Source organism: Danio aesculapii, chromosome 11 (genome assembly GCF_903798145.1).
Source record: "Danio aesculapii chromosome 11, fDanAes4.1, whole genome shotgun sequence".
Taxonomy (NCBI): Eukaryota; Metazoa; Chordata; class Actinopteri; order Cypriniformes; family Danionidae; genus Danio; species Danio aesculapii.
This window is the reverse complement of record NC_079445.1, coordinates 34265640-34281107: the sequence shown is the minus strand read 5'-3', so window position 1 is coordinate 34281107 and position 15468 is coordinate 34265640. Positions and strand designations below refer to the sequence as shown.

Sequence of the window (15468 nt, the reverse complement as noted above, 5' to 3'; positions counted from 1 at the left end):
ACTTATGGTCATTGTACCGGCAGATGCTTCATCCATGTGCCTTTCATTAGCGCACTTTCACAGAAGAAAGCCCATATGAGAGATCCTGCTGTTACTTTAACACGTAGCCTATTTTTTGAAAGAAAACACTAAATATAATTCAATAAGATGTCTCACTCCAATTTTTGTGAACATATGTGGGTGATGCACACTACACCCCTCTCCCCTCTTATGATCCATTAGAGATGCTTGAAACGCGCGTGAATGTGGAAGCACAGCGCCGCCACGCGGACAGAAGCGGGGACGCGCGCTATGCAGCGGCGCGCATGAAGGAGGATCCAGACTTCTGTTCAAGCTGGGAGAAGCGCAGAGGAAACTACTCCTGCAGCTTGGCTTCTCGCTCACTCCCTCATTTTGGACTTTATTCTAATTTCTACTACCTGGTTCGGAATGTATGCTTGGTAGCCCTCAACATAAATCAGCAGTCGAGACGTTCTTCAGATTCTCTGGTCTTGGGTGGGTAAGTCGAAACTAACTTTTATATAACTTTGGCAAATGCGTTGCTGTCTCTGAAGAGTGCAGGTTTGGAAAAGCACGGGCACGAGCCTATTAACGTTATATTGTTCAGTTACAGTAGTTAGTATTTTATAACCTGCTTCTAATATTTGCTGATTTACTGGAGAGAGAGAGATGAAAAAATGTGATTTGCATGCACTTCATCATTATTATTTCGTCCTATGGATCACATATACAACTTATTTAAATAATAAAACCTAGATCGCATTATTGTTAGACGCAAGCTGACTTTATCATGTTTTTATTATATATTTTTGCATATATGTAATACTGTGTAATGGCCATGAAAACAGACTAACAGGCAATTGAAACCTAAAGTAAATGTAATAACATGTAAACAAAGAAAATCGGCTGTAATTAATGTACATTATATGCTACATTTGCAATATAGCTATGCAAATATTTTCACTACTTGGTAATTTGTTGCATCACATTTAATATTTGTATGTAAGCCAGAATAAGGCTTTTGTCAATTGTCAAGTCAATATTTATGTTTTGTCACCTTTTTATGGCATATAAAGTGTATCAGATTGGCTCATTGGATTAAATGTGAGGCCTAGCTGAGATAATTGTTTCAAATACAAACTGTTATAAGTATTGTGAGATATTTCTTTACTGTAGCAGGAGCTATTCTGAATCTGCTTTGACAGCCTAGTAGTAATAGTTAGTCTGAATTAACTGATAAGAGGTCCAGAGAAAATATGATTTCATGTTATTTTTGAGCAAATATTTTGTTAGAAGCAAAATTTACTTATATCAAGGGTATAGATGGAGCCTCAGAAGGTCACTTTAGTCTTTTATTAGACATTTGATTGAATAATTGTTAATGCATTATTTCCAGTTGTTGATATTTGACACGCTTATGAAAATCCATCTCAGTGAACTAGAAAATGAGTTTTTAATTTCTGCAGGAAGCCCAAATACACCGATTGGTCCATTTTGATCAGTGGAATGAAAAGTAGAAGCTTCATCAAGACAACATTCACACTTTATTGACCATTCTATTAAAAACAAATTATGAATAGTGCATATGACCAAGATAATTAGTATGGAGACTTGTTTTGTCTTCGCAATTAGACACAACTTCCTGCTATTTAAGCCACACCTTGTTTTAAGTTAGAATGAATTAGTGCCTGCCTACTTTTTTGTTGTTGCCATGGTTCTGGATCTGTTTGTCATAGTGACTTTTAACTCTTCATTTTGGAGTTGTAAGCTACTAGCTGAACTAACCACCTATGAGGGGAATCACAACACCACAAACTTTGATTAGACGCAAAAAAAAAACTTTTTAAAGTGAGAGCCTGTGAGGAATGACTGTATTAGTTATGTTGTAGAATAAAACATTGAAGTCTTCTTTTCAGGTTATGTCAAACACAACTCTTATTTTACTCATATAAAATGCCATTGGAAAATCCATTTAAAAATCTCTTGATAAAAATGTAAAATGCTGATGCTCCTCAGAATTTTAAGACTACAAATTGAACAGCTTTATTGCTATTCAGATATATTTAGAATCACAAGAAATTGTTCACTAGAAAGCAGATGGATCTTTGAAAATACATTCAGATTCTTGATTTGAAGCACAAAAAAAAAAGAAAATGAAAAAATGTACAAGACTGTATACTTAACAACAGTAATTTCAGCAAGAACTACAATCCCATTAGACATTGCAAATGACACACTGGTAACTATTTCTGAAATAATAATTACAGAGTATTTAACTGTAATATGAACTAGGGTTGGGTCGATAAACGATGCCATCGTCCATCGCCGATGGCTGATAGACATCATGATGCTGAGCCAGCATGTCGATCCTCTGCCCCGCCCTCTCGCTACAGCAACCTGCTCATGAAAAATACACACGTAGGCCCCGTTTACACTAATACATCTTAGTTTTAAAATGGCATTTTAGAACGAAAACGATCAACATCAACACTGGCGTTTCATCTAGCATTTCTGAAAAGATCTCTCTGTTCACAATATACTGCTGAAAAGAACATCACGTGACCACACACTCACTCATACACTACAGACAATTTAGCCTACCCAATTCACCTGTACCACATGTCTTTGGACTCTGATTGAAACTGGAGCAGCTTGAGGAAACCCATGTAAATGCAGGGAGAACATGCAAACTCCACACAGAAACGCCTACTGACACAGCCAAGGCTCGAACCAGCAACCTTCTTGCTGTGAGGGGACAGCACTACCTACTGTGCCACTGTTTATTCTGATGAATACTTTTACCCAAGAAGCACAGACACATTAATTAAGCTACCCCTATCTATATATTTAATTATTTTGGAAGCACAGAGAGATCAACTGAATTATGAGATCCACTCATTTGCAATTATTCATGGGAGTGGGTGGAGCGAAAGTTTTTTTTGGCACACTTTGCTTGCAGCGACTTTCTGATTGGTGGGATTTTCTGTATAGAATCATGGTAAATGTAGTTTTCTGGACAACTTCTGCTATTAAACATGATTGTTTCAAAGTAAGTTGAATTAATGTGAACATATTGGTTTAAAAAGCCATCTACAATTGATTAACAATCTCAGAACTTCATATGAAGAAGATTACTAGAATTTTAACTTTTTAGTTTTTTATCTATTATCCACGTTTGAAGAATATCTCTTGAATATTTTCGTTTTCAGTTAAACTTTCTATGGGGGTGGCCAATTCAATTCAGTTTCCACCCTACTGTCTGACTCTGAGCATTTTCAATGGAAACTTCAAGAAGCACTGTTCATTTTTCTATTAGAAAATGCAACTGTATTAATGTTTTATGCAAAAGATAAAGTCTACGATCCTGATTTTACTGTGTATACCGCAGTGTTACTGATTGTTCATACATAATTTCAGAATTGTGCACTTTAAAGCATTAAAACATTTCACATTCCAGATTCTGGCACTGGTGAGTCTGTTGCACAAATTCCTATGTTTTGTAAATGAGCATGCTAGGAGCTAAGAGATGTCTACAGATAGGATTTATGAGCATGTTGTGCTGTGATCATGGTCAACATGTTCTGTTTGCTTGTCTTGTTCAGGAAGGAGAGTGAGGATGATGAGATTGTCGATCCTCCTCCTGTTGTTTGTGGGTGTTCATGCACAGGACCAGACTCCAGCTGGCTCTTCGTGTAGTCCTATAAGTGAGTAAATAATGCTTGATTTGGTGGCAGATAGTTTTTTTTAATTCCGTGAATGCATGATTTCTTTATTTACTGGATGAATTAAATTGTTAAGAAGTGGCTGTGAAGAAAAATATTTCAGATAAATCCTGAAGATTTTGTTAATCGAACATTCCTGGAAAGATGAATTAGTTTTCATAAAACACATTAGGGAGCACATCTGTTTTCAACACTAAACACTACTTGTGGGGGAATCAACACTAAACTACGTTTACATGGACATCAGTAATAAAATTATTCAATAATCAATAATATGATTAGGGTGTTTATATGAGTTGCTTTTTGAAAGTTCCTTTCATGATCTCATTTTATAGCACATAATTCGGTTAACGTCATTGCGTCGCCACACTATCCACGTTTCCTCCGGGGTTTCATTTAATTTCGGGTGTTTCAGTTTTTATTTGTCGACTTTAACTGCAGTTTGGCACTTTCACTTTCATTCAGGAATATTTCATGCATGCCCCCCGTGACAAACGAGATATTGGATGCGAGTATGAATTAAGAACTGCTGGAAGAGTATTGTTTTAATGGAATTTGTTACTGCATGTCGTATGGGGGGAAAAAAAACTTCTGCATTTCATGATGCAGGTGTCTGTGGTCCAATCTGCAGTAAGTGTATAGACTATCCTGCCACAAAATGCGATGAAAATCCTACACGACTGTAGTTTGATTAAGGTGTTTTCCTGTCTGTACTGCACTTCAATAATGCAACTAAAATCGACATACTCCATGTCTTTATTCCATTTCTGTTTAGTTCGATTATGACCTTAATTAGATTAAATTAATCAAAAATCGCTGTTTACATGGTAGACTCTTAACCAGAGTATTGTCTTTATCATATTAAAATCAGAGTATTGGTGTCCATGTAAGGGTATCCTTTAATAAGAAGAAATATTTCCTGAGCACAAAATCAGCATATTAGAATGATTTCTGAAGGATTGTGTGTAATAAATGCTGAAAAATAACTTTGAATCTAAATAATGAATTATATTTTAATGAATTTTAGACTAGTTTTCCACAATAATTAAATTTTTAAAATGTAAATGAATAAATAAATCAGCTTTGGTGATCATAAAAGCCTTCTTTAAAAAAAAAACCATACTAATGTTTTTTTTTTAAGTCCAATTAATGCATCATTGCTTAATAAATTAGTTTAACTACCTTTAAAAAACAAAATCAGGATTTTTTTTTTATTAATAGAAAGTAATTCTTTGAATTAGAAATTATTTGTAATATTATTAATGTCTTTATTGGCGTTTTTTTTTTTTTTTTTTTTACCAAATTTAATGTCTGAATAAAGTAAATAATATTTAAAACAGATGTAAAAAAAAAATCAAAAACCTTACTGACTAGATTCTGTGATGATTAGAAAAAGAAGCATTTATTTAACATATAAATCTTTTGTAACGTTATCAGTGCCTATATTAGGGCTGCACGATATTGAAAAACACATACATTGGATATTTCAGTTTTCTGCGATGTTATGTTGCCATATTTAAAAAAAATATTTTAAATAAATTAATAATTTTAGATTAAATGGGATGGTTTGGTAGGGGAGTGCATCTGTGTGAAAAACAATGAACAAATTAGATAAAGAAAAGTAGATCAAATATACAAATGAAGGAGTCTAACAGTATTCAGGGTACAGAAATAAAAGAATCAGATGTACAATAAAACTGTGAAGTCTTCATTTTATAAATATTGTATCTTTGTTAAAGGTGCTGTATGTAAGTTTTTGACTCTTCTAAAGCATTAACATACCATAATATTTAGGAATAAGCTAAGTGAGCATTCTTGTTCATCTGAAAAACAATGCTGAAGTCAGACATTCTGCTTTAAAAATGTGTTTTTCGTGCCAGAGCATGCATTTGTGAGCGAAATGCGACCTCCGGTGGACAGTAGAAGACTCCGAAATGAGAAGCAGATTCAGAGTTCCACATGAGGTTATTATTAATTAGCAAATAATATAAATATTACACATTTGGTGAGCAGGTTACACTGTAACCATGTGCACTAACAACACACTTTGCGACGAGATACGCAGTGATAAGCAATTTGGCTGTTTGCATCAGATGAAACATGACAGACATTTAAATACAGCCATTCAGAAGCACAGAATATGTACTCACTCATGAAATGGTAAGGTTTATAATCTATTTATTACATATTGATGCTCTGGTATACTATAATCATTACTCTGCAGATCCTGCATCGTGACTATTGCCTGGGCCAGATTAACCAATAGGCATTATTGGCACAGGCCCAGGGGCCCGTGCGCACTTGGGGCCCCTGCGAGGGGGCGAAAAACACTGATTTTGTAGTGTCTATTTAGGCTAAGAGCAAATAGCACACCTCGTTGGAATGAGCTAGTTGAGTGATTCCCGTCCATCACGTTTTATTGACAGAGACAACATAACTAAAGAGAGCGGCAAACAGCAGCATGAGTGGCGTAGCTCGTAAAGAGCATGGCAACATGTTTTGACACGATCGATCAAGAACCCGGTTCTAATCTAGTGTCTGATGAACTCATTCTTCTTTTTCTCCCACTACATATCAAATTTTGCCTACTCTTCATCACGAGGAAGACAAGTAGTAATTATTAATAAGTTGTGTATCATGGAAGACTTCATAGAACTGAATTGGATTGGAGAGGTGTTAAGTGCAAATCATATGCATTATGCGTTCAGTGTTTCCTATAGGATTTTTTCCATCTGTGGCGGCCGGCCTTTTTTACACAGATCTACCAACTACCTGTGACGTTATTTCAACGACAAATGTCGTGAGCGCAGTATTACGAGTCAAGATCGCATTTATGTAAAAGCGTACGAGCATGCGAATCTCTTTGCTTGTGTGCCGATTTCCTTCCTTCTTGCATTCTCCCTCAAATATACGCTGCTCAAGCGCAGATCTTCTTGTGCGCTCTCAAATAAATGCTGCTGAAGTGCGATTTAGTGCGTTTATGTAACGAGGATGTCTCCAACATTTATAAGATTTGCTAGGAATATTTATGAATGTCTCCAATAGACCTACAGATCGGCATTAATGCGTCCTGAAGTAAAGTGAAACGGCTTTACGTCGCGTTTGCTGGCCTCACGCATCACGCACATGTCAGTCAGCCAGTCAGTCTGTCAGCACGTACACGTAACCTTAAAGGGTTAAACAAATAACGCACTTCTACGGTTACAGAAAATTTGCGCTGTTATAATTCACTTACCTTTTAATACGTTTTGGTGCGACCTTTGGTATAACCTGCTATTTAAAAAAACACGACTGAATGTTTTGAATGAGAAGCTGTAATGTAGCTGTGGCGGGATCAATTTTGCCGTGGCGCCCCACCATGGAAGAATGATTGTAGCGGAACTCATGAAGTTTGTAGAAGTTATACATTAAAAACACCCTTAAATATGAATTTTTGTTCTGCTTCAGTAAACCCGAACAAGTATATTAAAATCCATGAATTTTCACTAGTTGTATTAGTATTTTTTTCAAAGTGTGCTTTAAATGCTTTAAAAATAAGTTTAATCTTTGTAGATTAGAAATATATACGGTATATCATTTATTTTTAAATCCGGGCAATACATTATAGATTAATTTTATTTAAAAATATGATATTAATCTTATTTTTTAATTCAACTATAGGGGTGCGGGCAGGTAGGGGGGCAATGTGACATTGTGACCAGGGGCGTCTGAATTCTTAATCTGCGCTTGACTATTTCAGACTCACACATTGCAATATCGATGCTAAAATTATATATTTTGCAGGCCAAGCTTACAATATATTGCCACTCATATGCTGAATAAGCATATTATTCAACTTATTTCAATACTACCCTCATACTTTTAAACAGCATGTTTCTATAACAGATATAGCACTTCCATCATACTATTTCACCCTGATTTAGTGATTTAAATCCCCAAGTGTGTTCTGTCCCATCAGAAAGTACCGAATGCCCGATCGACTTGTACTTTGTCATCGACACATCTGAGACCATCGCTCTTCAGGAGAACCCGCCGGGCAGCTTGGTAGAGAGTATCAAAGAATTCACCATCAGATTTGCTGAGAAGCTCCAAAATGTGAACTACAGAGGATCAGTGGACATCACCTGGGCCATCGGAGGACTCCACTTCTCCCAGCGCCAGGAGTTCTTCAGCAGCATCACCACTAAAGAGAAGTTCATCAGTAATCTCCGGCCCATCAGATACCTGGGCAAGGGCACGCACATTGATTGCGCCATCACCAACATGACCCAGCAGCTGGTCCGCTTTCCATCCAGACCTGACGCCAAACGCTTCGCCGTGGTCATCACTGATGGTCACGTGACTGGGAACCCATGTGGGGGGATCAAAGTGGCGGCAGAACGGGCACGCGATGAAAATATTAGGATCTTCGCGGTGGCATCATCCAGGAATTTGGAGGAGACAGGGCTCAGGGAGATCGCAAACTCACCCGCTGGAGTTTATCGTAATAAATACATGGCAGTGGATCTCACTGGAACACGGCCAGTTATTGTGATGTCCACAATCGATCGCATTTACGACACAATGGTAATGCAGTGCTTTTTATCAGTGCTGGGAAAAGATTACTCACTATTAATCACATCCAAAACAAAAGTAATAGATGTGTGTGTTATATGAGCAATATCACAAGAGTAGCAGTGCAATATCGGCACTGGTGGGAGGCGTGTGTTGGCTCGAGGCCTCAGGCCGAGTGCCTTAGTGTCCCACCAGAGTTGATAAACAGTCATATTGCACTGCTACAAATGTGATATTGCATTTACACAACAGTTCAAAGGCATAATCGTGTGTATAAAAAAGAAAATCAAACACAGAGAGTTTCAAAAACCCATTTGTACGAGGAACTACTTTCTTCCACCACATCGGAACTAAAGAAACTGTTGCTACCTCACACATGTCACTTTAGAGCTAGCATTTGAATGATTCTCTAGCGTGTCTAAAGTGATGACAAAACATGTAATTTTCGCTCACATTTTAAGATTATAAGGCTAATTGGCATGAAATGCCATCAATCTACAAATACTTCCCAGGAAATCGGGCAATAGACAATACAATACAATAATTAACCCCCAAAAAGCCAAAGCAAAGCAAACACTACCAGTTTATGTGGTATAAATACAGCACTACAAAATACAAAAGAGAGAGATTGACTTAAAATGTCACTTACCTGGTTTATAATTATTTATTCAGCGGTAGTTTGAAACTTACGTTGAGTAGCGATGAGTTTTTCACCCTGCAGGGACTTCGGTCTCTGTCGCCATCTTGTGGCGGAACGTCAACCGTCACTTTCTTTGGTCTGCTCAGAGAGGCTGATGGCGGCCGATGCACTGTATCTCCGGAATTATAAATATTTTAAAATAGGCACTATCCTTATAGATAAACTGCATAGTTGCAGTCTAAACAAATATATTCTCACCTGAAAAGCGTCAAAAGTACATTGTGTTGCCCAACAGCTGCAATATTTGTCAAACTGTAGAGTGTCCTCTGCTTGTCGCTGTATGTGGGCGGAGCAATACACAAGGGTGAATAGGCTGTATGAGTGCTGTTATTTGCAGAATATTGCACAGCTTTCAGCCAATCAGATTCAAGAACCAGACAGAACTGTTGTATAAATATTTTTATTTTGTATACAGTTGAAGTCAAAATTATTTGCCAAAATTAAATCTTTTTCAAATATTTCCCAAATGATGTTTAACAGAGCAAGATATTTTTTCACAGTATTTCCTATAATTTCTTCTGGAGAAAGTCTTAATTGTTTTATTTCGGCTTTTTTTTTTTTTTCTACGTTTTAAGGTCAATATTATTAGCCCTCTTAAGCAATGTATTTTTTGATAGTCTACAGAGCAAACCATCATTATACAATAATTTGCCTAAAAGCACTAACTTGCCTAATTAACCTAGTTAAGCCTTTAAATTGCACTTTAAGCAGGATAGCATCTTAAAAAAAATCTAGTAAAACATTATGTACTGTGATCATGGCAAGGATAAAAGAAAGATAAAAAAGATGAGTTATTAAAACTATTATGTTTAGAAATGTGTTGAAAAAATCTTCTCTTCGTTAAACAAAAAGTAGGGAAAAATATTCAGGAGGGCTAATAATTCAGGAGGGCTAATACTAATTCTAGCTTTAACTGTATGTGATAAACACATACATAAAAACAAAAACTATTTTGTTACATAGATATTTCAATTCATATATAGGTTGTATCAAATACATATATATATTTTATTTAACTATAAATAAACATTTTCTCAAATATATGCATGCATGTGTGTATTTCTATATACTTAAAACATACACACTACACACACATATATTATGTTAAAACAAACTTTTATTTTGGATGCGATTATTCGCGATTAATGTTTCCCAGCGCTAGTTTTTATACTCATATAATCTAACAAGATATTTAACGGTAATTTTTCTGATATAGGACTTGATTTAATATTTTGTTGTGGGTTGAAGATTATTTTAGTAATGTTTTGCTGTTGTTTTCTCTTGCAGCTTCATATGGCTTACCAAGAGGTGAGATACTGACATCAATTGGTTTCAATGGTTTTCCTCAGTAGGTTCCAACATCAAGACTTTCCAAGTCTTTTTTCTTTTTTTAATTTGCATCAATGCATTAGTTGAACAGTTATTTAAGTAACTTATTGTTTATGCTACAGTAATTTACTAAAATGTTTTTACTTTTTGCATTTTTAATAAGTTGTTTTTATGAATGACAAGCTTGTCAAACACTGATCCACAAATGATTTGTTTTGCTCCAAAACCACAAATGAAGTGTTTCACATGTGATCCATGTGTATTGTACATGTGATTTTTAAAGGGATAGTTCACCTAGAAAGGAACATTTCCTCATTATTTGCTCACACTCAAATGGTTTTAAACTTTATCAATTTCTCTCTTCAGTTGCACTCAAAACATTATATTCTGAAGAATGTTGCAAACCTATTCAGTTCAATTCATCTTCATTTCTATAGCGCTTTTACAATGTAGATTGTGTCAAAGCAGCTTAACCTAGAAGTTCTAATAAATTGGAACTGTGTCAGTCCAGTTTTCAGAGTTAAGGTTCAGTTTAGTTAAGTTCAATGTGGTTTAGTTTTCAATGCTGAAAGTCCAAACACTGAAGGACAAATCCATCACCATTGACATGCATAGTTGGAGCAAACATATGGAAATTTCCAGCATTCTTCAAGATATCCTTTGTGTTCAACAGAAGAAAGAAACAGGTTTGGAACAAGTGGAGGATAAGTACAGTAAATGAAGACAGGACTATCCCTTTAACATGTGAAACTCGTGTGGTTTGTCTATAATAGCTCCTTTTGCTAAATAAAAGAGTGTATAGATGTATAAAAGTGTAGATGATGTTATTTACTGAACCATTGAGTTATCACATATAAGAATATATGACCTCCCTATGAACATTCTATGAAAGAAGTGATCATAGAATTTAGTTTAAAGCGTCTGGACTTATCCATATAGATATTTTAAAGGTTCTTCTTTTTCACTTTATTTTATAAGTGACCAAACTCATTTCTAACTCAATTTCATTAATTTTTCCCAGTGCTACTCTACGAAATGCTTGGAGACTGCAGGACCTCCTGGTCCCCCTGGACATAGGGGACAGAAAGTGAGTGTCACAACAAGATAAACTGTAATGGAAAAAAGACTGAATGAAATCTTATCTGACAAGCAATTTCAATCAATTAAAACCTGATCTGACCTGATTATTACAGGGAGCTAAAGGAGATAATGGGGGCGCTGGACTTAAAGGTGAAAAGGGACGACCTGTGAGTACAAGCCAGTTTTCTTGAATGTATTTTACACACCACATAAACTGCATTTTAACTATAATGAATCTCATTTGCATTTAGTGAAAGTTTCACGCCAGTACTATTTCTTTTTAAACTGTAGGGAGATCCTGGTATTGAAGGACCCATTGGACATCCTGGACCTAAGGTAAGTTTTTAACACACCTCAAGTAGAGTGAAAAGGTATAGGACAGGATACTTTTTATGAGTCAAAGCGTTTAATATGTACTGTACATCTGGCTGTGGGATAATTTGCATTAACTAATAAGGCATACTGTATTTGGTTAGCTTATTTGTGTAAATTATTGTTCAGACAAAATGTTTTATGTGATTTTTAAGTAAAAATCATAATTAATAGTAAAATATCAAACATTGAAATATATTTTATTATCATTAATGGACTTGAAATGTCTTTTTCTCTTATTTAGGGAGAGCCTGGTCTCAAAGGAGAAAAGGTACACCAAAAACAGTTATCTGTAAGATTTGATAAATATGACAAAATAAGACTTACATTCAAATGATCTGTTTTTAGGGAGAAATTGGAGCACAAGGAAAAAAGGTAAGCTCCTCATATGTTTATTCAGTCACTTTATATATTTTTTGAATGCACAATTTACCATCCTGTGCATATTTTTTGTCATTTACAAAACTTTTTTATTGTTTGTCTAACAGGGTGTTGCGGGAATAGCTGGCCGTGATGGAAAGGATGGACAGAAGGTTAGTCATGGAAAATTTGGAGTGAAGAGTAAAATTAATTTTAGATATTAGTCATCATTAGACTGTCAAAATTAAAATAAATAAATAAAAAGGCCTCATTTTTAACAGGGAAAATTTGGCAGGATTGGTGCTCCTGGCTGCAAAGGTGACCCAGGTGACAAGGTATGTGCATCTATTCATTTAGTTAGTTTATTTATCTATTCATTTAATTTCGCATGTGTTCATGCTTTTCATTTTATAAAATAATTACTACATTTAGTCTTGGTTCATTTTAGCATTCACACTGTTTTTAAGACCGAGCCTAAAAATACAAAATATAATAAAAGACTTTTATGACTTGCACATCCAAAATAATGCAGTGTGCTGAGCTAAATGTGTTTGCTAGATGTGTGTTCATGTGAGGGTATTTTACTATCACTTTAGAACTCATGAAGAGCTTAGACAATGTATAAGAGAGGCAAAACAGTATGAGGAATTCCAAATGAAGATTGCTTTAATGAGATACATTTCCATAACGTATTGACTTGAATGGAGAACATCGTGACTAAGATAAGAAAAAGCATAAAAAATACAGGGTGTGCGAGGGGTCTTTAAAAGTCTTGCTGAAATATTGACTTGTAGGTCTTAAATAATTTTAAATGGGTCTTAATTTTTCAGTGTCCATGTAAAGCTACCCAATCAGGCCAATGTCCATACAGTAGGGTTGGGTCGATGGCAGATAGACATCACGATGCTGAGCTGCCATTGCGATCCTCTGTTTTTTGATAGCAGCATTCACTGTTAAAAATTACATTAACAAAGCAATCACATTAGATTCACTTTAATCAAACTAAACCTACAAACCAAAAGTGTGACCATACCCTAAGGTATACAGGTCAGCTAACCAGTGAATGTGCCTTTTACAGGGTCCTGATGGTCATCCTGGGGATGTTGGAGAGCCTGGTTATCCAGGGGCTCTGGGAGACAAGGTACCGGACGAATCACAGAAAAGAGAAACATATCAAGCCATTAAAGGAATAGTTCACCCAAAAATGAACATTTCCTTAGCATTTACTAAACGTTCATGAATTTATTTCTTCTGTCGAACACAAAAAACAATATATCCTGAACAATTATGGGGATAAACAATGCTATTTACATCTATAAGAGGAACAAATCTTACTATAGAAGTCAATGGCTGCTTTTTTTTTTACAACATTCTTCAGTATATATTCATGTTCAACAGAAGAAAGAAACTCAAACAGGTTTGGAACAAGTGGTGAATGAGTAAATGATGACACAATGCATGTATTTTTTGTGAATTACTACACAATTAGGAAGCTTGATTTAATATGTTTTGGTTTCTGACTTTGCTCTCAGGGTGATCGAGGTCGTCCAGGAAGATCGGGTCCTCCAGGCCCAGCTGGAGATCCTGGACCAAAAGTAGGATCTGATAACCCCAGAGATTACGTTAATGTTGGCCATCAATCATGTTGTAATGTGTTCTCTTACGCCCCCCTCAGGGAGAGAGAGGAAGTCCTGGATCGCCTGGAATTCCTGGCACAAAAGGAGGCGCTGTGTGTATTATTATTTTATACATTTTTTATACTTCGTTTTTATAGATTTTTTTAGGATCATATAACCAGTGGGAACAAAGCAAACAAACAAAAAATAATAATACATAGATACATACAGTATACATGCATACATATATACTTATATACACAAACACATATCCATTATATATATCCATTCCGATATCCATTCCACGCATGTATATCTATATACATATATACATACATAAAACTATTAAATTAACCTCGTCAGGAAAATAAATAAATAAATAGAACAAGTATAAAATGTAATAAAAGATTGTCCTTGTGGAGAAAGCCAGCCATTTACTCCAAAACTTTTCAAATATCTCTAATTGTAATCGATGTGCTTGTCGTTTTTTCCATTTCCTCAATTTCCTCAACTTCTGCTGTATTGTAAATAAATCATATGTACGCTTTCATATTAGTCAATAATATTATTGAAATTAATTTAAAAACTGAATAAATACATACATAAAAATATTAAATTAACCTCGTCAGGAAAATAAATAAATAAATAGAACAAGTATAAAATAAAATATAATAAAAGGTTGCTAAACAATGAGGTTCTCACAATGATGCATAACCTCTAGAATTATGTAAACGTTATATTATGGATAAATATATTGTCGTTGTGGAGAAAGCCAGCCATTTACTCCATTTCTTTTCAAAGATCTCTATTTGTATTCAAAGTGCTTGTGTCGTTTTTTTCCATTTCCTCAACTTCTGCTGTTATTTTGAACCATTCATCTTTAGTTGGTAGGTCTTCTTCATACCATTTCTGGGTTATAGCTTTTTTACTAGTTGCCAATAATATCTTAAATATATATCTATCCTCCCTTTAAAGTTTAATAGGAATATCTCCTGGATAAAGTACTTTGAATGATCTAGTAATATGAAGATCAAAAATATTATTGATCGCAGAGTGTACAGTTTCCCCAAAACTATGAATTCTTGAGCACTGCCAGAATATATGCGCATGATGGGCCTCTTCTACCCCACAGTTCCTCCAACAAGGATGAGGAGTATCCCTGATTGTAATGATTTAATTCTTAGTGTAATAAAAAATCCAATCACATTTTTCCAACAAAACTCACGCTACATTCTTGAGCTTGTTGAGGTATGTGGGGCAGCACATATTTTAACCCATAGGTAGGGCCAGACAGAATCTACGGACATTTTGTCCTATTTCTGTGGAGAATTTTGTAAAAAAAATCTGCGGATTTATGTGGAATTATTTTGGGAGTATCGTAACTAAAAACGTAATATATTAAATAAAAAAAATAGCTTTTTAACTTTTATTTAATGTTTACAATACAAATACATCTATATCCACTTATTTGGTAAACAAAACAAGTCTGTCCTAAAATATATCTATTGAAAGACAGAAAATATCACTTAACAAAGTGTATTGTAAATAAATCATATGAACACTTTCATATTAGTCAATAATATTATTGAAATTAATTTAAAACTGAATGAATATAAATGTATTTATTAAAAAACACATTTACACAAGTAAATAAATAGACTCAATGATGGGCTAAAAATCTGTGGAAGTTTGCGGATTTCTGTGCATGCAGATTCCGTGTGGGCCTACCCACTGG

The 15468-nt window shown here is 35.1% G+C and overlaps 1 protein-coding gene across 4 annotated transcripts in view; it reads left to right on the top strand.

The window, feature by feature from the left end:
• Positions 1–209: 209 nt before the first annotated feature.
• Positions 210–15468, top strand: part of col6a2 (collagen, type VI, alpha 2) — a 37464-nt gene continuing 22205 nt past the window's right edge. For 2 of the 4 annotated variants that reach the window (XM_056468215.1, XM_056468218.1), the window contains exons 1-14: positions 210–495; positions 3603–3704; positions 7663–8288; positions 10264–10284; positions 11327–11392; positions 11499–11552; positions 11677–11721; positions 12002–12028; positions 12106–12132; positions 12246–12290; positions 12399–12452; positions 13196–13258; positions 13650–13712; positions 13793–13846. In XM_056468215.1, coding sequence (XP_056324190.1) covers positions 225–495; positions 3603–3704; positions 7663–8288; positions 10264–10284; positions 11327–11392; positions 11499–11552; positions 11677–11721; positions 12002–12028; positions 12106–12132; positions 12246–12290; positions 12399–12452; positions 13196–13258; positions 13650–13712; positions 13793–13846 — 1518 coding nt within the window. In that variant the 5' untranslated portion in view covers positions 210–224. Of the gene's footprint in view, positions 500–3602; positions 3705–7662; positions 8289–10263; positions 10285–11326; positions 11393–11498; positions 11553–11676; positions 11722–12001; positions 12029–12105; positions 12133–12245; positions 12291–12398; positions 12453–13195; positions 13259–13649; positions 13713–13792; positions 13847–15468 lie in introns of all 4 variants that reach the window. The other 2 variants (XM_056468216.1, XM_056468217.1) reach the window with 2 other exon arrangements.